The sequence below is a fragment of the Juglans regia genome, chromosome 16 (genome assembly GCF_001411555.2).
Source record: "Juglans regia cultivar Chandler chromosome 16, Walnut 2.0, whole genome shotgun sequence".
Lineage (NCBI taxonomy): Eukaryota > Viridiplantae > Streptophyta > Magnoliopsida > Fagales > Juglandaceae > Juglans > Juglans regia.
This window is the reverse complement of record NC_049916.1, coordinates 15,579,526-15,606,249: the sequence shown is the minus strand read 5'-3', so window position 1 is coordinate 15,606,249 and position 26,724 is coordinate 15,579,526. Positions and strand designations below refer to the sequence as shown.

The following is a 26,724-nucleotide window of genomic DNA, read 5'->3' as shown; positions in this document are numbered from 1 at the left end:
TTATTTTTAATATTTGTAAAGAAAAATATTATTGAATATTTCTATCGTTTTTTAATTTCAATTCTTAATCTTCTTTAATATTATATTTTCCAACTTTAAAACTAAATCACTGCATTTCAAATATATATAAATATAAATATATATTTATATATTACAAATTGTGTATATATAAATATATACAAGTCAATTTTTTAGACTTGTTCACGTATTATGCATAATAAAAATCACATAATTTTTAAATTAAAGTCATATTTAATTTAAATTTACAATGAACGTTCGAACGTTGGTACAAAACATTTCACGTTCGCACATAAACAGCCACAACGTTCGAATGTATATATGACATTCGAACGTAAATTTTCCATACATTGGAACGTAAAAAAAATCTCATATATTTTTAGTGACGGTTTAGGGACTGTCACAATTTTCCAACCGTTACTAAAATACAATTGTGTTGTAGTGCATATGCATATATGCAAAATGCAAAAAATAAATAGATGCAAAAATAATAATTTGTATTGAAATATAAGCTTGTAATATATATATATAGGGAAAAGCTTCTTTGCCCACTTGATTTGCCCACTTAGTTTGACTGCTGATATTTTTTATTTATTTTTTATTTAGTAATTAAGGAAGTGATTTAAAGTGTATTGATATATTTTTTTATTTTTTAAAAAAATAAAAATATATTAAAAAATATGAAAACAAAAAAAAAAGAAAAAAAGAAGACTGGGTGGCACGCCCAGCGGTAAATGCTGGGCGGCAGAGTAGTCTTGCCCATATATATATATATATATATACTAGTGGTGATAAACGTGCAAAGCACGTTTGCCACATCTATCAAATTAAAGAAAAAAATAAAATATAACTTTGAATATTAAAATATTCTAATGTATAAAAATAAAATTATTATTTATTTATGTTCATCATTTATTATGAAATTTAAATTATATTAAAAATTCAAATTAATTAGATAATTTTTTTTCTTAAAAATGTACAGTAAAATTTTATTATTTATTTAATGATAAAAAATTAGTATTTTAATTATCTATTTTATGTTAGTTTAAATCAATATTTAAACTTCTATCGTTAGATTAAATCTGAAAATTAAAGATGAAGAGTTGTAATTTAAAACCTATAAACCAATATTTTTCCCCACCTTTCATTTCTCTCTCTCTTTCATTCCCCACGCACAATTGTGGTATTACGTCGCACATTGACATTCACACAGACGAACCTAAAAGAAACAAAAAAACAAAACAAACGTGAAAAAAAAAAAAAAAACCTATTTACTGTTCATAACAGTAATGAACAGTATAGGAATATGCGAAAAAAAAAACCACACAGCTTATTTACTGTTCATTACTGTTGATTAACAGTAATAGGATAGCCTCTTTTAAGATATCGACAAATATATATATATAAATTGAAGTTAATTTTAAGTGTATGATAGAATATTTATATTTTAATTATCTATTTTATGTTAGTTTAAATCAATATTTAAACTTCTACCGTTAGATTAAATCTGAAGATTAAAAATGATATATCACTTTTAGTATTACTCTATAAAAGTCTAAATAACTTAAATAAAAATCTAAAAAATACTTATCACACAAATTTGATCCAATCAATTCAATTATATATACTTGCTTTTACAAATTCTAATATAATCACTAAAAATTCAAGAATTATAAATAACAATTACATAACAATTCGACTATAAAGCAAGCATTTGACAGAAGTAATAATTTATTTTACTCTTTAGATGAATACAAAAAAAAGTCTATTTACTGTTCATAACAGTAATGAACAGTATAGGAATATGCGAAAAAAAAAACCACACAGCTTATTTACTGTTCATTACTATTGATTAACAGTAATAGGATAGCCTCTTTTAAGATATCGACAAATATATATATATATATATATATATAAATTGAAGTTAATTTTAAGTGTATGATAGAATATTTATATTTTAATTATCTATTTTATGTTAGTTTAAACCAATATTTAAACTTCTACCGTTAGATTAAATCTGAAGATTAAAAATGATATATCACTTTTAGTATTACTCTATAAAAGTCTAAATAACTTAAATAAAAATCTAAAAAATACTTATCACACAAATTTGATCCAATCAATTCAATTATATATACTTGCTTTTACAAATTCTAATATAATCACTAAAAATTCAAGAATTATAAATAACAATTACATAACAATCCGACTATAAAGCAAGCATTTGACAGAAGTAATAATTTATTTTACTCTTTAGATGAATACAAAAAAAAGTCTATTTAAAGAGAAAGAGATAATATAAACACTTGCGGAAAAAAACATGCGAAAAAAAAAAACTTTATACTGTTCATTATTGTTGATGAACGGTAATGAAATAATATAAACAATTGTAAAAAAAAAAAAAAAAAAAAAAAAAAAAAAAAAAAAAAAAAAAAAAAAAACCTCTACACTGTTCATTACTATTTATGAACAATGATATCAACAGTAATAAACAGTACACGCATAGCCACTTTTAAGTATAGGCGCAAGGCGCAGATATATATATATATATAATGTGGATGCGTTCTTTCTAGTCAAGTTCCCGGCCGCAATCTTTTAATAAATATTGACCAAAGACAAGGTATTATCTATTTTTATTTGGCTACGTACACACACTTAAAATTCTATGACGATTAGTTTAGTTTAGGAAGGCCTCGTACGTCTTTAATGGATCCGGGTTTCTAGTTAAAACGCAGCCTGGAGTTAATTTACATTTCTAGTCTAATCTAGAATATGGTTTGGTAAATCCCGAGATATATATATATATATACACACACACATGGTCATTGAGAATTAAAGACCGTCTGATCATGATCAACGTCCAGGATGAAACATTTGAATGAGACTCTTATTTTATCTTTTCATGAGTTCCATATGGAAGACCAGATAGATGTATATTTTACAATAAATAGAAATATGCTAATTTACACAAAAATGAATGGTCATGATATTAATTAAATTAATAAACATATATATATATATATATATAAATAATAGAATCCGATATAGGACTTGGCATGGCTTGGGTACGTTGAAATTAATTGGAAGTTTGGAATGAAGACATCATGCATGCATATATGTCATGTTCTACTAGAACGTCAATTAAGATCATTCAAAAAGTCTAGTTGTTGAAAATGGATGCAAATAATTTTGTTCAGCTCCATTTATTATTACGATATATATATAACGTAAGTACTTCTGAAATACAACGACCATATTACTGATAAAATGGTAGTTGAATATTGGATGATATATTTGAAAGCAGAGAAATAGAAAACAGGGAAAATAAATAAGAATTAAAAAAAAAAAAGAAAAAAAGAGAGAGAGAGGTTTGGGTATCATGTCGTCATGAAATAATGGTATTGGCTGAAGAGGATTAAATATGTTTTAGTCAGAGGTTATTTTAATATAATTACTAAGAAGTTTTTGGCTTATGAACATTAGCCATTTTAATAATACAACGGTACGCACGTACGTACGTAATTGATATGACTTTCTGTCACGTTAATGTTGTTAATTGATGATCATACGGTATTAATGTTATATATTTGAAAACAAAAAAATAAAGAAAGAAATAGCTAAGAATTGATCTAAAAGATAATGGAGAAGGCATGACAAGAAAAAATGTATATTTTAGATTGAAGTAATGGTATTGGCTGAAGAGAACTTATTTACGTACTAATGATAGCTACATAAAAATTTTAGGGTCTGCAAGTCGGATTGTGTACTATTTTTTTAAAAATTTGATAAATTTGGAATTCATATGAAAATTATTTTTTAATAGCGGATTTCACATTTTTTTAAAGAGAATGTGTGAGACTTGCACACCCTTACACTATATCTAACAATATTACTCGAATTTAAGATGTTTTAGTGAAAGATGACTATTTCCATATATACAACCTTCTAAGAAATGTATTACCATTGCCGAAATTGTTTTCTACATGACTAGTTCATATATATATACTAACTGTTCATATATATTAATATGAAATGTGTTACCACAAACATAAAATAATGAATATGATAAATTAAAGACTAAAAATAATAATTGCATTTTGCAAAAAAATTCATTATTTTTATGTTTGAATGTTTAAATTCAACATTCGGACTGTACAAAAAATAACGTAACGTTCAAACGTATGAGTTATAATGTTTGAACGTTACATGTATATAAGTCGTGGGTCCGAACTTCGAACGATATTTCCATCCACATCCAAAATTCAAACGTTCAAATGTAACATTTTGTTGGATGTTTGACTTCTAACGTTCAAACACAATATTTTTATAGTTGAACGTTTAGGTATATGTTCGAGCTATATATATATATATATATATTTTATGAAACTATGCAACGACTAGACTTTATTGAAAAAAGTCTCACTTGTGGTGGATGAATATCGTGGTTACAAGACATTCTAATAAAAATAACCTTATTTCCAAACTTATTACATAAAACATGAAATAATAAACCAAGCAAAAAAAAAAAAAAAAAACCGCAGCAAACTTGTGGAACTAGCAACAAAACTCTGTAGCAACGTCTAGAGCAAATTCTCAAATTCGGCAAACCACTTCGATCAATTCGCAAGATACCTTTCAGCAAATGAGGAATATTTTCATTCAAAAACTCATCAGTGCAACCTCTACTACCCAATCGCGCAAGCCAGTCTGCTGCAGAGTTGCCCTCAATAAGGACATGTTGAAACCGCACATTCAAGTACCTTAGAAGACTGCAAATCTCCTCCCAAAAATCCTCCAACTACCAAATATTACATCGACCTTCCTTCAACAAGTTAACTATCAAAAGGGAGTCCAGTTCAAGTATAACGTTCTTAAAACCATGCAATTTACAGAGTGCAAACCAAGTAAGAGCGCCATCAGCTTCGCCCTATTATTCGAACCAATACTAATATATTCCGCGAATGCAAATTGCAGCTTTCCATGATGATTTCGTAACACACCACCTGCACCAGATTCTCCAGGATTATTAAGGCTACTCCCATCCACATTCAATTTAAACCATCTAGGACTTGGCTTATGCCAAGAAACTGCACGCACCTGCTTTGAGCGGGAAGGAGACATGGGTAACTTCAGTTCTTGCAAAATAGAAATGTCCCTCTTGTCCAAACTGTTAGAAGCTCTCAAACGGCTGGCTACCTAGGCAATCTAATATTTAACTTTACACCATAAAACATCAAGCAGCTCCTTACATCCTTCCATTCGAGCAGTACACCTCCATGACCACAAGCTCCACGTTAAAATTGACGAAACCAAGCCAATCAAATTGCCCACCTGTGAGGATTTCTTAGTTCTCCGAAACCAAGCTTCCATTGATTGAGACTAGGAGAGATTTGGTACAAAAGGAATTCCCAAAAAATTCGAGCAAGTCTGCCATAGTTTTGAGGCAATATTACCTCCATATAAAACATGATTTAAATCTTCAATTACTCCTTTGCAACATTCATACTTAGAGACCACCGGAATATTGATTTGCCATATTTCGTCATCGGCACTCAAGCTATGTGAAAAAGCTTTCCACATACAATGGAATTTTTTTTTGGTAAAACCGTATGCCATATCCATTCGGACCACTGCCATTTTGGAGCTATGACACGCACCAAATCCCAAGCAGAGGAAGTGGAGAACCAACCATCTGACTTACCCAACCAAATTAAAATGTCAGAACTAGTTTTTGTACCCCCTAATTTGGTTAGAACCTTGTCCATGAATCAGGACTCACAATTTGCAGTAAGAAATCCACATCTCAACTATTATCCACCATGCACTCCTTTATTTTCAGAGTTGGAACATCAACATACTGCGCTCATCACATATCGGTCCTGTTTCTAACCAATTGTCTCGCCAAAATGAGAGATTTCCTTCTCTTACAATCCAGGTGAATCGACTAAGCACAAACAAAATTAAAGCTACAATTCTCTGCTAGAACCGAGTCCCCCTCAAAGGATTTACTAATGAAATATGTTGATCCTTTACATACTTGGCCTTGAAAAAATTTCCCCACAAAGAGCTTTCAGTAAGCAATTTCGAACCAAATTTAAAGTGCAAAGATTTTTTAACATCCATAAGATTCTGTAGGCCAACAACTCCCACATCAACTAGTTTACATAATGACTCCCATTTCACCCATTTCTTTTTTGGTTTCCCCTCAACTCAACCCCAAAAGAAAGTGCTAAACAGCCGATTAATCGTAGCAAACACCGAATTCAGAGTGTGTAAAACAGCTAACAAATGAATCAGCAAGCTTGATAACACATGCTTTAAGAGAATTAGTTGAGCCCCTGAAGATAAAAACCGAACCTTCCATCCCTCTATTTTCTTCTGAACTTTTCATCAACAAATCCTCTAAATACAGAATCTTCATACGACCAGTAATTACAGGAACACCCAAATATTTTTTATGAAAGCTTCCAGTAGTAAAACTTGTAATACTCAAAATTTCTCGTCGTCTAGAAGACGAGATCCTAGAAGAGAAAAAGATGGAAGACTTTGCTTCATTGTCACCAAAGTCCAGCAATGACGGAAAAACCCGGAACCAAAACCTTCTGGACCTGGGCTACTATTCACATGTATTGAGAATAAAGCATCCTTAATTTCTTGTTCAGAATGGGTCGTGCATATAGTCTGATTCTCCACTTCCGAAACCTCATGCTGAATAAGATGCGAGATATTGGGAACCTGGGCAGTTAAACGAGCCTAAAGGAAATCATCAAAATAAATCACGGCTTCATTATGAATTTCTTCCAGTGTTAATAATATCCTCCCATCACTAAGATTCATATTATGAATAACGATATGTTTCCTTGCCTGTAGTGCTGCAAAAAAAGACGAAGTAACCCCCATGATCAATCCATGTTATCTTTATTTTTTTAGCAATCCTGGCCTCTTCTTTTTTTAACCAAGACATCATTTTCAACGTCTTCTGAAATTCCTGTAGCCTCTTCTCTCAGTCTTCAACTTTCTCCTCTAGCCGTTTAATATGAGCTCCAATCCAACTAAACACCTCTTTATTCCAACGTCTAAGCGCATCTTTCATCCATTTCAGCTTGAAAGCAAGCTTCGATAAACCAAATCCACTAACATCCTACTGCCAAATAGATGATACAAACCTCCAGAAATCATCGTGTGTTGTCCACATCTGTTGGAACTTAAAAGCACTGGGGCCATAGCGAGTCGAACTCTTAGCCAAACTATGGAGCAAATGAGAATGATCAGATGACCTTCGAGCCAAATACTAAAGGGAACAATTCAGACCAAAGAGACATTCTATCCAAGTACCTATATTTGGCATACACAACCGAGACCATCACGGTAGAATTAATCGACAACGTAACTTGTTGACTAGATGTGCCAATAGTATTAACCTGTATATCATCATCCCAGAAAATCCATATTTTCCCATCATTGGCTCCATTAGATAATGATGCATCAAATTGTAAAATATTTTGCCAATGTAAAAGGTTAGTATCACTTCGAAAATGTTCCGCCACAATAAGCATTATTGGTTTTGAATTTTTAACAAAGACCAAAGTTTTTTTTTCCAAGGTTTCAAGATCTCAAGATTTTCTAAACAAAATCTTAGCAATCATAAATCCAGTCGAGAGAGCCTGCTCAGAGCCCTAGTAGAACTACGCAAAAGGCAACCTGCAAGAACCTCATTTTTTCCAATTTCTGAGTCCGAAACACCATCTTTTGCTTTCCCCAAATGAGGAAGATCTTTTTGTCCCTCATAATCAGATAAAATTCTAGGATTAGCCTCTTCAATAGCCAACTCTCATGCATCTTCTAGTCCTGATAAATGGCCAACTACATTCCCCACATAAGAATCCCGTGGTAGCAAATCTTCTCCATCTGGTCCCAACTCCTCCACTATAGGTACATCATCACATGGGGTCTCTATGACTTAAGTCCCACTAGATTCCCCCTCCACTACTTTTCCTTTTTGACACGTAAATTCATGCACCAAATCTTTACCTCCATGTAAATCCAATACGTTTCCATGGCCAATAATATGCTTTTGTGCTGAAACCTGAGACTCCTCTTCTATTGCTGACATCCTTAAATCTTCACCCCTTTTCGACTTATTATTCTCACTATCAGAATCTTATCCTTTATGTCGTCACCCTGATCGTCCTGCACAATCTTGTCTGGTTGTTTTGGAACCCAAACACGACCTGGTTCTTTCTTCCTTCCCATCTGAGTAGACCCTTTGCATGTCAACAGATTATGTTCTTGCACCTTGCAACCTACACAAAAAGCCGGCAAAGTTTCATAAATCACTTCTTGAAAAATACTCGTAGGTTTTTTTGGAGTCCCAATCCAAAAGGATTGAATTGGCTTATGAGCAATAATAGACAAACCCTAGCACCTCATCCTACACGCCAACCCTAAGCCAACTCTTTCCAATTTCATAATTCACCTTAGCCACCATCCAAACCTTAGCCTCACCTCACCATATCAACCCTAATCATCACCCAAGTGGCTCCAACACCAAGGGTTATCATCAAGCCGTGCCACATTGCATCAAACACAAATTCATCACTTAGATCACCCCCAACTCATCATCATTATCATCAATTCCACCACAAAACACCATACCTCCATTAACCTAGGGACCATTCATTGCCATAATTTATTCAAGGCCTAGTAAGTTAGCACGAGACATTTGGTCAACACAAGGCAGGGCAAGCTAGCAGATCCTTAATATTTAAGGACTTGACCAAGGTTCCTAACACCTGCACAGAGAATGACAGAAGACACGAAGAGCCTTTGATCTTCTAGTGTTAGATCATCTATGTCCCACATGGCTTGGACGGTCAGGAATCCACGCCGCATTAATGTCACTACTTATAAGTTACACGCCACATTTATGGAACCGGGGCAGAGTTGCATCCCATTAAAGAAAGTTTGACAGCTGACGCAGAAGAGAAGACACATGCTTTATAGAGGAAAATAATATTTTATACCTTTCATAGACTACGGTATAAATAGACAATCCCGGGTATTAAAATCTCTCTGATCCCTAAACTCTTTCACTTATTTACAAACTTTCAAGAATATTTACTGACTTTGGCATCAGAGGTTACCCGGCCCTTAAGCCACCCTCTCTAAGTTGCACTTCTCTCTATCTTATGAATGCCCATTATTGAAGACTTGAATTGTCGGAGCTTAACCCAAAGATGTGGGAAATACGACATTAACACGGTGCTAAACACACAGTCTCTTTAACACATTGGCACAAACATGATGCACTAATGACGAGATAAGAAATTAAAAAGAAAATAAAAGCTTGTTGTACTATCTACCATTCAACAGTGCTAGCATCTGCCCATATATATATATATATATATATGTATATATATAACCAAATTCCGTAGTATTGCATGAACAAATCTCATAAAATTGGGGTTATTGGCTCTTCATAAAGACAAATTGGTTGTGAAAAAGACGATTCAGTAAAAAAACGTAATAAGATATTAGAGAGAGTGTTTTGAAATTGGAAATTCACCCAGGAAAAGTCCCCTGTAATCCATATCAATGCAGCAACCTGAGGTAAATGTACAAACACGTGCAAACAACAAGTGCTTCAAATAGCAAAAGAATAGTCAAATGCCAATCTTTTCAAGTCTTATTTTTTTTTTGAGAGAAAAGTTACTTCATATTAATATCTCAGATGAGATGATTGTGAATACATTGAGGATAATCCTCTACATGAATTGAGTCCTCAGATAAGTCTAGAGAACTCATAGCTAGGCAGTGCGCAACTATGTTGGCTTGTCTAGGAACATGACAAACAGACCAAGAAAGGTAAGTGCCTTGTAATTTCTTGATGTCTTGAAGAATCATTCCCACCATGCTCCAGTATTCAGCTGAACCATTTATGCCATTAACCACTTGCTTTGAGTCTCCTTCGAAGATGACATTGTTAAGTCCAATCTCGATGCCAAATTGCACTGCTCTTAAGGCAAAAAGTGCTTCTCCCATAAGTGGATCAGGAAATGAATAACGAGGACTCCTGAGAGCTGCTGTCACAAGGCCAAACCAATATCTGATTGACACCCCAATTCCCACCCTGCAGTTAACCTAGTCGATGGCTGTATCCCAATTTACTTTATAACAGTTGGTTGGAGGCTTACACCACTTGGCTGGAGGTTGGCTCTGAGAAGTTATCTTCTGCTGGTGTCTTTCTAGCTCATCCAAATTTGTAATGCTAGTGGAGACAAGCTTTAAAACCTGTTGAGGTGAAGCAAATTTAGATTCAAAAATAAACTTGTTCCTTCTATACCAAAGCTCCTTAACTGTGAGAGCTAACATAGTGTGTTCCTCTAAAGGAAGAGTGGATAAAAGCTCTGTGAGCTGCTCATAGAAAGGTGCCTCCTCAGTCCTACTTTTCTGTAATCTTCTTGAGCTATTGCTCCATACATCCTGGGCTGCTTTACACGTCTATAGGACATGGGACGTGGTTTCTGGATGAGTTAAACATATTGGACACATGGACGAATCAATGATCTTCCTTTTGTGCAAATTTACTCTGGTGGGAAGAGTGTCCCTTGCTGATCTCCAGAGGAAAATTTTGATTTTGTTTGGCACTCTAAGCTTCCATAGCAGTTTCCATAGGACCCCTAGATTAGTTGAGTCTGATGCTTGCCACTTTTTTAGGCCGTTTATAAAGACTTGGAGATGGTATGCTGACTTAACTGACAAGATCTCATTTGTTATGGACCTCCAAACCAGCTTGTCATTGCTGTTGCAGGGACTAATATGAATTCTAGAGATGATGGCAGCCTCCTCAGGGATGAAAACACTTTGAATGAGAGGTAAGTTCCAAGAGTGAGTGTCTTGGTCGATGAGAGAGCTAACAGTTGCTTCTGTGCTGAGCCCCTTGGGAGGAGACTAAGGGCTCGTTTGTTTTCAGAGATGAAATGAGATGAGATGAGATGAGTTGAGATTAAAGTTAAAAAGTTGAATAAAATATTATTAGAATATATTTTTTAATATTATTGTTGTTTTGGGATTTGAAAAAGTTGAATTGTTTATTTTATTTTGTGTGGGGATTTGGAAAAGTTGTAATGATGAGGTGAGATGAAATGAGATAAGATGAGATGTTTTTGGAAAAACAAACAAGGCATCTTATAAGAAGTTGGAATAGGTAACCATCGATCTGGCCAAATCTTCACTTTGTTTCCATTTCCAATGTTCGAAAGAAGGCCCTCAAAGAGTAATGGTCTGGCTGCTATGATACTTTTCGACAGAAAGGAATCACCCCTTCTAACTCTTTCTAAGGAAAAATCAGTTGAAGGGAAATATTTGGGTTTTAGGACTCGAGAAGCCAGTGACTGAGTATTGGTGATGAACCTCCACCCTTGCTTAGATAATAATACTTTGTTGAAGTCTTTGAAATCCCTGAACCCCAAACCCCCAACCTGTTTGCCCTTTCCAAGACCTTTCCCAATTGAGCCAATGCATCTTTGGTTCTAAATCCCCACAAAAAGGGTTGCATCAGTTTATTAATGTTCCTCAAGATACCCTTGGGAATTAGAGAAATGCCCATGCAATAAGTGGGTATGGATTGAATGACTGATTTAAGCAAGACTTCCTTACCTGCTGGGGATAGCAGGTATGTTTTCCAGCTGCTCATTTGAGCTTTGATTCTATCCAGGATGGGAAAGAAAGCCCTTGACTTACTCTTGCCTATATAAGAAGGTAAACCTAGATATTTTTGAAAAGGCCCCGAGGCTTTAATCCCAGCAGTAGACAGGATGGAATTTTGGGTCTCCTGCCTTGTATTCTTGCTAAAATAGATTGAAGACTTCTCAAGGTTTACACTTTGACTCGAAGCTGCTTCGTACGAATTGAGGATGTTATGTAGCCTGCTCCATTCATGCAACTGTGCTTTACAAAAAACTAGGCTATCATATGCAAAAAAAAGAGATGATTAATAGTCAAGGAGCCTCTAGAAATAGGGAAGCCATAGATTAAGCCTTTCTATTCAGCTTGGTTCAATGCAAAGGTGAGGACTTCTGAACATAGAATGAACAAATAGGGTGAGAGGGGGTCTCCTTGACGTATACCCCTTGAAGGCTTGAAAGGTGATTTTGGTGAACCATTGAGTAAGATTGAGTAAGACACAGTGCCAATACAATGCATAATCAACTCAATCCACTCCTTATCAAAACCCATCTGTTGAAGCACAAGCTGAATAAAAGACCACTCTAGCCTATCATAGGCCTTGCTCATGTCTAACTTGAGGGCCATGAAGCCTTCTTTGTGATTCTTCCTACTGTTCTGCATTGAGTGCAATAGTTCATAAGCCACTATAGTGTTATCAGAGATCATCCTGGAACAAAGGCACTTTGGGTGTCTGAAATTAGTTGAGGCAGAATGGTTTTTAGGCGATTTGCAATAACCTTTGCATAGGCTTATGGGCCTATAATATGTGACAAATAATGGGGATTTCTTCTTGGGAATGAGAGTGATGAAAGTATGGTTGATACCTTGGAAACCAGATTTGGTGTTAAGGAATTCTAGAACAGTAGCTACCACATCGTCACCAATAATGTGCCAGTGGTTTTGGAAGAAAATAGCAAGGAAACCATCTGGGCCTGGGGAACCCAAAGGGTTCATTTGAAAAATGGCTAGCTCAATCTCCTCTCTAGAGTATGCCTTTGTTAGGGACAAGTTCATCTCAGGGGTGACAGTAGCTCTGTAGTCTTCTAATAGAGAGTTAGGGACAATAGGAATGGAGGAAATAAAGAGGTCCCTAAACACTAATTGGAATTCACCCCTAATGTCATCAGGATTTGTCAAGATCTGCCGCACCTTAGTTTGGAGTTTTTGGATAAGATTTTTTTGTTTTCTAACCGAGGCACATTTGTGAAAAAACTTGGTGTTCCTATCGCCATCTTTGAGCCATTTATGTTTGGCTCTTTGGCGCCACTTAAGATCAACTTCCTCTAGGGAAACATCCAGTTCCTTCTATAATACTCGAATTTGATCACTATCCAAACCAGTATTGGAAGCTTGTAGAGATCTCAGAAGATCAGTTTTGGTATTTATGACCTATTGGTGAGAAGATCTAGAGATGTTATTCCACTCTCTCAATTGGTATCTACATCTCTCATGTCCCCTTCTTGTGACATCTGCCCTTGAACCCGATAGGAGTGAGCCTTGCCAGGCCCTTTTGATCACAATCTCACAACCCTCCTGTTTGGCCCACGAGGCCTCATATCTGAAGACCCTTTTGTTTTTGATAAGGGAGGGAGCAAAGGACTTGCTTGAGATGAGGACAGGGTTGTGGTCAGAACTTATGGTAGGTAGGATGGAGACTGAGTTAGAATCAAAATAGTCCTGCCATGCACAGTTTGCTAGACCCCTATCCAATCTTTCATTTGTGAAGTTGGGTCCCTCACGATTATTGCACCAGGTAAATTGGCTACCCTCAGACCCAAGGTCTACAAGGCCACAATTAACAAGGGTTTATCTGAAAACTTATATCTGATTAAAGGGTCTGGGAGGACCACCCATTTTTTCACCATGAGAAATGATTTCATTAAAATCTCCCATGCACAGCCAGGGAGTGTCATGGTGCACTTTTAGTTGTCTTAGAAGGTTCTAGCTTTCTTTTCTTTTTGCAGTAATGGGTTGACCATAAAAGCCAATGATGATGAAAAAGTTTGTTGCATTATCCATTTGGACTTGGAGAGATATATGACTAAGAGAATAAGACAGCAAATTGGTAGCTATTTCTTGCTTCCAGAAAAAAGCTAGGCCACCACTTCGACCTATGCAGTCCACTATGAAATTGCATTCATATCCTAGCTTGTTTCTTATAAATTCCATTCTTTATCTTTTACACTTTGTTTCTATTAAAAAAATTAGGGATGGGGACTTAACTCTTACCAACAAGTGGAGTTCTCTAACTGTCCTAGGGTTCCCAAGCCCTCAGCAATTCCAGCATAGGGTGATCATGGAGATGGGCAGGGCTATTGAACAGCCTCTGCCATAGTGTGTTTGAGTCTCTTTGAAGATCTCGTAGGTTTTTTTGTCAAGCCATTGGCTCTCTTTTTCTTTTTGCTGTTTGCATTTCCAACAGTGGGGTTGCCCATACTTGTCTCAATACTCGAAACTATCATGCCACAGGCTCTTCTTTTCCAGTTTGACAAAAAGGGAGTTTTTGTTTGTAGCTTTGGGTCTAACTGGGAGAATAGAGGAGAAGGACTTACTAGGGGATTGTCTACTGCGGGGGCCATATTGGTATCCAAAGTCGTAGAGTTTTTTTGCCTGTTGAACATTGTGGTCCCGACAGCTGCAGATGGCGACACCTTGAGACAAGTTGGGGTTGCCTTGTTAGGTAGTTGACAATTGACACTGTACTTTTTTGGCAAAAGGTCTTCAACTCCTCTTTCCTTTTCCAACGCACAGTCTGGTTGTACAGGTTCACACGAGACTATTTGCGAGAAATCCGCTGACTTTTGAAAAGTGTTGTTCCAGCCAAAATCACACTTTTGGTCATCGGAACTAGCCTGCTAGCCGCTACCTGAGGCCTTCCCCTCTAGATTGTATAATTGTGCTTTGTAATGAGTTGGCTTTTGAGATGGGTCAACTCTGAGCTAGGGGCCATATTGAAGCAGACATGTCTTGTACATCTGAGTTGTGTGTGCAGAACTACACCACAGTGGTAACAAAATGAGGGCAGTCTTTCGTATTTGAAAGGTATCCAGGAACGAGCATCCCTTATGTTGATTACACATCCCCTAGTCAAAGGTTTTGATAGATCAAGCATCACCTTCACACGTAGGACTCCCCCCCCAAGCTCTTCCTTTTTCATCTACATCCACCATGATGACCCTCCAAGAACTGGTCTCGAGTTTCTCACCCATTTTTCTGATCATAGTAGCAAATGGTAGGTCATGGAGTTGGATCCAGAAAGGTTCCAGAGAAAACTCAATGTCTGTTAAGGCAAGCCTGCCTGTGCAATCTTGAATACAGATCAAGTTTCTGTCGAAGGACCAAGGTCGCCTAGTTAGCACCCTGGTTCTCACGATGGAGCTATAAAACTCGAGCAGGAACTTGTTTCTTCCTATATCTTCGAAAGATATCCCACCTTCAGCATTCTAGACCCTGGTCATTGTTGCTTTGAAAGCCCCTTTATTCACTTCCTTGTCTAAAACTATTAGTGCAACAAGACAAGAGTTGATGATGTCCTGTGCAAGCGTAAACTCCTCCTCCGTTAGGTAGAATTCTTGTTGTTCCTCCTATGTGAGCCTAAGGCCCTTGCATAGATGAGAAATCTCCTCCTCCATGGATGCACAAAAACAATTGAGATAATACCAAACTCTATGTATCAAGGAGATCCAAGAGACAAAACTCTATGTTACTAGGAAGCATAGAGAGAAAACCCCATCTGCTCAAGAGAGAGGACCCTTTTTAAGTCTTATCTCTTATCTAATAACGGCGTCTCATACATACATATGACCGTACGTACAAATTCAAATGGCCTCTCTCCCTCCCCTCCACAACCTATATATATATATATATATGTGTGTGTGTGTGTGTGAAACTACCCAAGTGCCCCTATATATTCATGGAAATAACCACCAATTTACTTAAACAAATTTATTAGATCTCAATCTTGCAATTATTTAATCAAACGAACATATAAAGTAAATAAATAAATTGTATGACACAACGATTGGTGACGAAGGGAAATCCTTTAAAGAACTCTTTAAAGGAAAAACCCTACAGGGCAGCTAAACCCAGAAAAGTCAATTTATTATTTGAAAATCAGTTACAAGTAAAACTCAATTACAAAACTTTTGTCAATTGACACTCTTACTTGACCAGACAAATGACCATTTGTCTTCTACCGTAGTAGCAGCCAGAACCTCTGAAGATCTTCAAATACTGGCTTTTCTCCTGGAACTCCAATGGCTGAAACTTGACCAATCAATTCTCTAACATGGAGCACGATCACACTCATTGAGAGAAACAATATGAAAATTCTCTAAGAAATTTTCTCACCAAAATATGTACTGGAAAGTGCTCTAGAAAATATTTAGATCTAAATCTCTACAGATCCTAACCAGTAGGATCCTTTAAATAAACAATATGAAAGAAGTTTTAGTTTCAGTAGGATTCTACTGACGGAGCGAATCTGTCACTGACGGAATGCTGACATTTCGCGATAAATCTTCTCTACAGTAACAGATTTCAGATCAGCTTCTGTTCTAGATAAGTGTTGATCCTCGTGGCTCTATTTTCACACTTATGGCTTATCTAAGCAACATCTAATACCTCCTAGATAAATTTAATATTGTTATAGATAAAGTCAATAAATAATTTATATTCATCCAAAATTATCAACTTAATGATAAGATAAACTCTATCATTTTAGTCACCTAATCCTATTCGAACTTATCAACTTAGTCACCTAATCTCAACCAAACTTCTACACCTACAATCTCCCACTTTGGTGGATTGGTGACAAAATCAGCTTGATGAATGTCTTGCATTTACAATCTCCCCATTTGGCGGAATGGTGACAAAATCAACTTGATGAATGTAATATAAACCTGTCAAAAACACAAACAACAGACCAAGAAACTGAGTAGAAATTCCATGAAAGTGGTGTATTCAGCTTGTTGGAATTCCTAATTTGTTGAAATTTCAGCTCCGACGATAGTGCAATCATCTCCCTTTAACAAACATTTGGTCCCTTCATTTAGACATTAAAAGCATTATTTTTCACAGCCTTGGCTCTTGGGGTTTTTGCAACTGAGAAATAGGTACTTGCACATATGTTCTAGATCACAGATTATGCAGAAGCCAAGCTAGTTGTTGTGCTCTTGGCTACATGAAGTATAGAGAAGAAAGCAGAGCGCAAGCAAGTTGATTTTCTTCCTTTCCGTCAAAATGGGTTTGGGCGTTTTTCTTCTCAAATGGCTTCTCCCTTTCCGTCGAAATGCCCTCACTGGAACTAGGTTGCAAAGTTTCTTCTCGAAATGCCCAACCAAATGTTTCATCTTCCTTTATGCTAATGTTATGTTTCTTTGGCTTCTTCCTTTTAGTGCAAACACGAAATGCGATGGCTTCTCAAATGCGAAAGGTTCCTTCAGCTTGTTCCTTTCTTCTGCTTCTTCTCAGTTTTCTTCCAATGGCTTTTCAAATGCAAAATATCAAACTCCGAGTTTTAGTCGATGGCTTCTCTTTTTATTTTTCTATTTTTAATTTTCTATCAGATGACATCAGCCAGTTACACACGCCGGTTGTACGTAGTAGCACTGATATATATATATATATATGGATGGATTGTCATTGAGAATTAAAGACTGTTTGATAATCAACGTCCAGGATGAAGCTTTTTAATGAGATTTTATCTTTTCATGAGTTCCATATGGTCGTCTATGGAAGGCCAGATGGATATATATTTTCCAAGATATAGAAATATGCTAATTTACACAAAAATGAATGGTCATGATATTAATTAAATTAAAAAGAAAAATTATTTTCATCAGATACTATTTACTATCTCACACCGTACATCCTATGAAAAATATCATCACACTCTATGAAAAAAAAAATTTATAATTATAGAGTGTGAAAGTAAATAGTGACTGGTACATGCATAGAATTCCTCATCTAAGAATAATAGAATCCAATATACGACTTGGCTTGGGTACGTTGACATTGGAAGGTTGGGATGAAGACATGCATGTCGTGTTCGATCTAGAACAAGAGCATTCAATTAATAGACATTTGTCCCTCATTCAAAAAGTCAATTTGTTGAAAATGAATGCAAATTAATTTTGTTCAACTCGATTTATTATTACGATAACAAATTAATTTTTTTGAAATAAACTACGTACAGAGAACGATATCGGAATTACGTACTGTAACGTAATTACCTTTAATTGAAATACATCGACCATATTACTAATAAAATGGCAGTTGTCACGACTTTCTGTCACGTTGAGGGTACTGTTGAATATTGGATGATATATTTGAAAACAGAGAAAAAAAAAGGTGGGAAAATAGATACGAATTAATAAAAATGAGAGAGGTTTGGGTATGTCATGAAAATGTATCTATTGATTGAAATAATAGTATTCGCTGAAGAGGATTAATAGATATGTTTTAAACAAATTGATTATTTGCGACGGATTATTTTTGACGAATTATTTGCGACGATAATGACTATTTGTAATAAAAATAGACTTATTTTGATAGAAAATAATAATTTTTGCTAATAAATAACTTTTTTTTTTTTTTTTATAGAGCAGCTATTTTCATATAATTGATACTAAGAAGCTTTTGACTTATGAACGTGCATTAACCATATTAATAATATATCAAATGGTACGTACGTATAAGTTGATATGACTTTCTGTCACGTTAATCATGTTTTTGATCATAGGGTACTGTTATATTTGAAAACAAAAAACATAAAGAAGAAACAGATAATAATTGATCTAAAGGAGAAAGGGGTGGGCACAAGACCATAATTGATCTAAAATGTATATTTTAGATTGAAATAATAGTATTAGCTTAAGAGAATTTAGTAGGTATTACTACATACAATTTCAGTATGTTCAAGTCAGATTGTGCACTATTTTTTAAAAAAATTATTAAATTTGGGACTCATGTAAAAGTCGTTTTTTAATGGAAATCCCACTATATTTTTAAAGAAAATGTGCGAAATTTATACATCTTAGTATTGTATCTAGTATTACTCGAACAGTGACGGAACTAGGAATTTGTTTTAGGGGGCCAAGCAAAGTTAAAATTATAATAAAATATTTTTTGTTCTATTTCTATATAATTTTTTCTACAGTATAGAATAATATGATAGTAAGATCTAAAATAAAATAAAATACGTTTAATACAACTTATGTATTAAAAAAGTATATGATATGTCAAGAATAATATATCAATGAAATAACATAAAAACACTCATACAAACATATCAAACAAAAGAAATACAGAATGTTTAAAATTGTAATTTGTGTTTTTTTAAAGAAACAAAATCATAAAGTATTGAATCTAATTAGACTTATAAATAATTAATCTATAAAATTAAAATAATTTTATAGAGTGGGCCCATATAATTTTTTAGAAGAGGTCAACACAAAATAAAATAAATTTAATTCTATTAAATTATAAAAAAATTAATATATCACGGCCTATACTTAAAAGCGGCTATAAATTTACTGTTCATAGATGAACAGTAATGAACAGTAACAAAAGTTTTTTTTTCAGGGTTTTTTGCCGTTTGCTACTGTTTATAAACAGTAATTATGAACAGTAAATATTAAATACTGTTCATAGATGAACAGTAATGAAATGAATAGTAACAAAAAATTTTTTTTTCACATGGTTTTTTGCCGTTTGCTACTGTTTATAAACAGTAATTATGAACAGTAGGAAAAAATATTAGTTTTTGAATTTTAAATTCCAACCCTTCATCTTTAATTTTCAGATTTAATCAAACGATAGAAGTTTAAATATTGATTTAAACTAACATAAAATAGATAATTAAATTTTAAAAATTATATCATACACTTAAAATTAACTTCAATTTATAAAATACTAATTTCTCATCATTAAATAAAAGATAAAGTTCTACTGAATATTAAATAAATGATGAAATTTTGTTAAATATTTTTAAAAAAGTATAACAATATAAATAATTAGAGTTTTAACATAATTTAAATATGATAATATTCTTAATTAACTAAAAAGAACTGCTACAACTAATGAAGAAGTAGCCTAAAAATATGTCTTGAATGTGTATTTTACTTTTTTATTTTTATTTTCCTTTTGTCATGTATTTTTTTAATCATCATAAATATTTTTAAAAAAAGTAAAAAATTCACAAAATTATTAAAAAAACACTTCTTCAATCACTAGATAAAAAAAAAATTAAAAAAAAAAGGGCAAACGTCGCTCGGACGTTACCTACTGCTAGTATATATATATATATATATATATATATATATATATATATATTTTCAAACTTTTGGGCTGACCCTTCAAAGGTCGGCCGCTGTACTCGAATTTAATATATTTTCGTCAAAGATGTCTATTTTCGTATATACAACCTGCACCGCCATTGCCGAAATTGTTTTCTACATGACTAATAATAATAATTAACAGCTAATACTTGTAGTTTCGTTATTTTTCAATTATTACATAGTAAATATAATTAATAACCAATAATTATTACATGCATGTAATTAATAATTATTAGTAAATATAATTAATAATTATTAGTAAATATAATTAATAATTATACTAGAAATATATAACCAATAAATATCTTTCTACAGGAAGAAAAATCATCTACTTAATAAAATAATTGGTTCAGCGTCACGTGATTAATAAATATATATACATGTCACGAAACGTCAAAAAAAGACACTGTTGACGTGTCTATATATTGAGGCCACAAATTATCAAAGGAGACAATCTCGATCAGTGTATGCACGTATACTTACGTAATAGAAGAAGATAAAATCTAGCTTTCGATCGATAATGTCTGTTTTCGCTGTACCCATATGGCTTCCACTTCTCCTTCTTCTCCCCATTCTGCTACTCATGAAAAACAAAATTCATGGTCGGAGGCAAAACAAAAACCTTCCACCAAGCCCTCCATACCTTCCCATTATAGGCAACCTGCACCAGATTGGTAATTTACCACATCAATCTCTGTCGCTACTCGCCCAGACATATGGCCCCGTGATGCTCCTCAAATTCGGTGCTAAACCGATTGTTGTTATCTCTTCTGCTGAGGCTGCAAAAGAGGTCTTGAAAGTTCATGATATAGACTGTTGCAGTCGACCTCTCTCAGCCAGCGCTCGAAAACTGACGTACAATTATCAGGATATAGTCTTTGCACCTTATGGCGAGTATTGGCGAGAGATAAGGAAAGTCTGTGTTCTTGAGCTTTTTAGCGCGGCAAGGGTGCAGTCATATCGTTCCATCAGGGAAGAAGAAGTGGCTTTGCTTGTGAATTCAATATCTCAGTCTTCATCTTCTGCAACCCCTGTGAATCTCATGGAGAAGATATTGCCCCCTTCTGCAAGTATTCTCTGTAGGATTGCTTTTGGAAAGAGCTTCCGGTTCCGGGGGAGTGATTTGGATAATGAGAAGTTTCAAGAAGTTCTTCATGAGGCTGAAGCCATGCTTGCAAGCTTCAGTGCATCTGAGTTCTTTCCATACGTGGGATGGATTGTGGACAGGCTCTCTGGTAGATTTCAAAGACTTGACAAGATTTTCCATGAGATGGATAACTTTCTACAAATGGCAATTGATTTTCATCTTAATCCCGACAAGACAAAAGAGGAACACGAAGACCTTGTCGATGTGCTGCTCAGAATAGAAAGGGAGCAAGCCAAGTCTGGTGGAGCTACGTTCACTAGAGATAACATTAAGGGGATCCTCTTCGTAAGAACACAATCTTTCCTCCCATGCGTTGTTATTTATTACGGATTCCTAATTTGTTTTTGCTTAAAGTTTTCTTTAGCTATACAGAAAATATAAATACATAATCTCTCAACTTCTTATGATCCCAACTTAATATCTCAACTAGAAGAAAAATATATATACAAAATAAAAATTTTGAGTCAGTACTAAATGAGCAATAGATAATGTAAAACTATAAATCTCATGTCTCTCTTCCACTTAAAATCTTTTAAGTCCAGACAAAAAACTTGAAGAGACCTTGATCTCTATGGTTATTATATATATATATATATATATAGACTATCTCAACACTTCAAAGATTTATAAGGACAATAAAAAATGTCAATGGCCGACACCTTTCTATTCTTTTCATTTGAAACTATACGGATTCAGCAATGTTTTGGGACTCAAATGGTTTTTTTTTTTTAAGTGATTACGAAATTGTTTTTTTAATGAAGCTGTGAATTTTTTTTTTTATTAAATATTTAACATGAGTAAAAAAATACATGAAAAAAGAAAAAATAAATAAAAAAAAACTATGTTTGCCTTTTCGGTGGGCTCTCGGGCTACATCCCGAGGGATGTAGCAGTACTCTTAGGGATTAGGATTGTATTTGCTATTATAGTTATGAACCTACGTACGGTTCTGATCACCTGCTGCAATTAACCCTCATATTTGTGTCCGTCTCAGGATATATTTCTAGGTGGAAGCAACTCTGCTGCAATTACCACGATATGGGCAATGGCAGAGCTTGCAAGGAACCCACGAGTGATGAAGAAAGCGCAAGATGAAGTCAGAAATCTCATTGGAAACAAAGGAAAAGTCGCAGAAAGCGACACTCCTCATCTTCCTTACCTCAAGATGATAATGAAAGAAAATCTCAGATTGCACCCTCCGGCCGCAATGCTTCTTCCAAGAGAAACTATGGCACCTTTTAAGATCAGCGGTTACGACATTTGCCCAAAATCATTGCTGCAAGTAAACAACTGGGCAATAGCAAGAGACCCTGAATACTGGAAAAACCCAGAAGAATTCAACCCAGAAAGGTTCGATGATAGCTCTATTGATTATAAAGGGCAAAACTTTGAGTTCTTGCCCTTTGGATCTGGTCGAAGAGGTTGTCCTGGGATGAATATGGGAACGACCACAGTTGAGCTTGCACTTGCCAATCTTTTGTACTGTTTCGATTGGAAATTACCCAGTGGGATGAAAGAGGAGGACATTAACATGGAAGAATCGACTGGTCCGGGCCTTACCCAGAAAAGAACACCACTGAAACTAGTTCCAGTCAAGTTTTTTTAGTGGGAGTCAGGAAATAGCATTAGCCGAAGAGCATCCCCTCTGGAATAGCTTCTTTTGTCGATACATGCATATGCTGCTACAGGACTTCTTGTGAAATAAGTGGCAGCAAATAAATGGCGTGTATGCCTTAGTTAATTTGTTTCTGATGATCATTGTTAATTTCTCTTACTAATAGATTATTTTTTTGGGTTTCTATGTTATGGATCGAGTTGTGATATTTATTTATTTGGAGATCTTGGCCATTCGTTTAGATCTTGAAAAACCTAACGATTCATGAGCAATTTCTCACCCGCACGTCTCTATGGTATTTTATCCTCCAAGCACACGAACGACTCTATTTCCATCTGCACGCACGTCTCCCTCATCTCTCTAGGTGTAACGCCCCGACCCCGAGGATCCGGAGAGTTAACTCATAAAACCTGATAATCAACTCTAACAAGGCTAGAGTACTTCCAATTTCAAGAATTTATCCATTTTCCCAAACCTCAAATCGAACGTATATACTTCAATTAAATAAATCAAATAAACTCATCTATCCAATATTCAATCCAACAACCCAAATAAAATCAACTCTTCTTCATGTCTCAAATAACAACTAGAAATAATATAACATTAACATAAGTATCCATAAACCGTCTAAATCCATTGAAGCAAACTTAAGAAAGATAAATAACCTCCAACACCAACACTAATATTATGAGATACCCAACAACAAATCAATGCTAATCTTCTCCATAGACTCTAATACTGATCTTCAGCTGAGCCATCGATGTCATCTGAAATATTATGAAGATTAACGGGGTGAGTTATCAACAACTCAGCAAGCAGAGAGCATATACTAGCATGTAAACATGAGCATTTATAACATTTGATAAGCCGAACAAAACATTTACTTTCAGAATGCAGAAACAAAACTTGTACAAAAATATTAGAGCGAAATTTTCAGAAAAATAAACTTATTCCAAAAATAGAATCCGTTGGCATTTCTAAACTGAAACATTATAATCTTATCTTCATTTAATATCACATCGGGACAATACCATGTTTAACCCCCGTGGTAGGGTTATAAACCACCATTATACCCGTGGCTGGGCCATATTCCATGTTTCACCCCCGTGGTAGGGTTATAAACCACCATTATACCCGTGGCTGGGCCATTTTCCATGTTTCACCCCCGTGGTAGGGTTATAAACCACCATTATACCCGTGGCTGGGCCGTATACCATGTTTCACCCCGTGGTAAGGTTATAAACCACCATTATACCCGTGGCTGGGCCTTAACAGAAACAGAACGGATTTTATCGAAAATCCGATTACAATCATATACAGAATCAGAACTTCATGCCAAGGTTTTCAGATGACACATCATATCAAAACAAAACACTGAAAGGCTTCAGATCATTTCACATGTTCAAGATAAACATAAACAAAATATTCTTATTTGTTCATAACAAAACTTTTAGAATTCCTTATTCGCTCTTTTACATAGTTCAGAAACATAGTGCACAAAACTAGCTCATGTCTACACCAGTCATGACACAAAATACTTTCTCTTATATTGAATTTATGCATATGCAGAATAAACATCTGAGGTTGTTTTCAGCTCATTTCTTTTCAAAAACAAACACGTTTATTTTCAAAGTCAACCTCATTTTATTTCTTTTATGCAAAACTAGTATATGAACCCCGCTTACCTGGACAACTTAGCTTTTCAGAATTTTTCTCAAAAATGTCGAGTCGAAAATAAATCGTCACCTATAAAAATAATCACATAATTTTCGTAAGTTTTCAATCAATCATGGATTTCGATAGTTAATCCTAAACTTCTAAAATAACCTATTTTAATATCTCAAAACTTAAAACCCTCGTAATCCTAAAATATATCATCACTTCCTAAAAATCTCCAATATTCACCATGACCATCGTCAAACTTAAAACACCAATATTCAAATCCAAAACAGCCAACAAATTTCATAGCATAAACCAATCTCACACAAACAACTCCATCAAATCCAACCGACCCCCTTCTTCCTCGGACTCAGTCCGGCACAACCAACAAATTCACAGTAAATATAAATTAGTGCAGAAATACATTTAAATCTCAAAAGTTCTTTGGGAAAAATACTTACAATGCTATAATATAATTTTTGAAAGATCACGGAAGTGCTGGAAGCGGCAACTTAGCAACAAAACAGTGCGAAATGCACTGTGGCCGTGGGTCTCAGAAACCCACTTTAGAACGGGTGTAAACGAAGACCCGAGATTGATAGGGTAGGACCTAGGGATGTCGGTGAAGCTAGTGGTGCTGGTGGTTGGCCGTGGGTGGCGGCGTGGGCGGCGGTTGAAGGCCAAAAAGCACGAATCGGAGATGGAGATAGATGGGCTTCACCGGTGACAGATCGGAGCCAAGGATGGGTGCATTAGGTTGCTAGGAGGTCGATGATGAAGTGGTGAAGAGATGGTGGCCGATGGTGGCGCGACGGTGGCGCACGAGCACAAGGAACGCCGCGGCATAATGTTGCGCGTGGGGGCAAACGGCGAAGCGAGAGGGGTTGAGATTGGAGGGAGGTGGTCGCCGGACGGTGGGGAAGGCCGTGGGCTGGGCAGTGTCGCCGGACGGAGGCGCATGGCGGCGGGCTAGGGGAGAGAAGGATCGGTTGAAGAAAGAGAGAGGGCTGGGTCGCGCGCGGGAGCCGTTCCGGAAAAGGAAAAGAAAAAAAAAAGAAAGAAGAAAAAAAAAAATACAGGGTGTTACACTAGGGCTTTCACATCACATATTTATACGCACACATTAGCCATGCATAGAGAACTGCCTTTGTTAAGTTCGCTGTCGCCGCTAGCCATTCCTCCCCACACAAACAGAAACCACTGCTCCTCTGCAGCACAACCCATTTCTACCGTGCACCGCCCAGAACTCTCACTATCCCCATACAAAAATCAATGCAACCCATGCATAACTCCCTCTCGTTCACTGCCTCTCCACGTTCTCGGCTATGCTCGTCAACTTTGCCACCATAAACCTCCACCGCACACCACCAACACCGAAAGATAGCCACTGCAGAACACTCCTCTGCCTTGGTCACGTAAACCCACCCCAAGACGTGTGGCATCCCCAACCGTTGTCCAACCCGTAACGCAACACGGTTTGATTCTCCATGACGCCGTTGCCCTGCCACACGAACTCACAGATAGTAACTACTCCATGCAAACAGCACACCACCCTCCAGGCTGTCCTAGCCGCCACGGAAAGCCAACCACCGTCGCCCAACCGTTGAAGGTGGAACACACGAGGTATACTTTGTTTTCCCACTCTCGAAACAGAGAAGTCTTTGCTCAAGCCGTTCCACTGAGCTCCTTCGCCGGCCTCTCCCTCTCCCTGTGCCCCTCGGTTTTTCAGCCATGTTTCATGACGGAAGCCACCGCACGTAGCTCCCGACTAGTCGCACGCCTTCTAGCTGTTCCACGATTAACTCTCTCCCCCTTCCGCATGCCATACTCTCTCCGTCTCTCACTCATACTTTCACCGTGTTTCTCTCTCTCACTCTCTCTCGCTTCCAGTGCTCCACCGAGATCACCACCGCTACGTCGCTAAGCTTCTAGCCCCTCACTGCGTCGCACGCTGCCGCGTGATTGCTCCGTGAGTAAGCCCCTGCCATGCAAGTTATTTGTTTTACACAGGTTTTGTTGGTTTTCAAAGAATTTAATGAAATTACATTATTACCTTTTACTACATGTTATATTAATGTGCTTTTAAACTTTTACTATGTATTAGTACACTCTTATATAATTATGCTTAAAGAAAATCACTTAAGTATTTTAACATGTTATTTAAGTAAAGATTTATTTTAAGAGTAGATAATATTGGTGTAATGTTGTTTTTACACTTTA

General features: G+C 35.7%; 1 protein-coding gene across 1 annotated transcript; it reads left to right on the top strand.

The window, feature by feature from the left end:
* The first annotated feature begins 20,536 nt into the window (after positions 1 to 20,536).
* LOC109004831 (cytochrome P450 71B9-like) lies at positions 20,537 to 23,045 on the top strand. The gene is made up of 2 exons (XM_035686328.1): positions 20,537 to 21,516; positions 22,225 to 23,045. The coding sequence occupies exons 1-2, from the start codon at positions 20,605 to 20,607 to the stop codon at positions 22,834 to 22,836; spliced, it is 1,524 nt and encodes a 507-aa protein (XP_035542221.1). The 5' UTR covers positions 20,537 to 20,604; the 3' UTR covers positions 22,837 to 23,045.
* The last annotated feature ends 3,679 nt before the right edge of the window (positions 23,046 to 26,724 follow it).

What these genes read in the sequence shown, in the direction of transcription:
- LOC109004831 (XM_035686328.1), top strand. Translation starts at nt 20,605, where the DNA reads ATGTCTGTTTTCGCTGTACCCATATGGCTTCCACTTCTCCTTCTTCTC. An exon ending in ACATTAAGGGGATCCTCTTC is followed by an intron (nt 21,517 to 22,224) that starts GTAAGAACACAA and finishes TGTCCGTCTCAG; the next exon opens with GATATATTTCTAGGTGGAAG.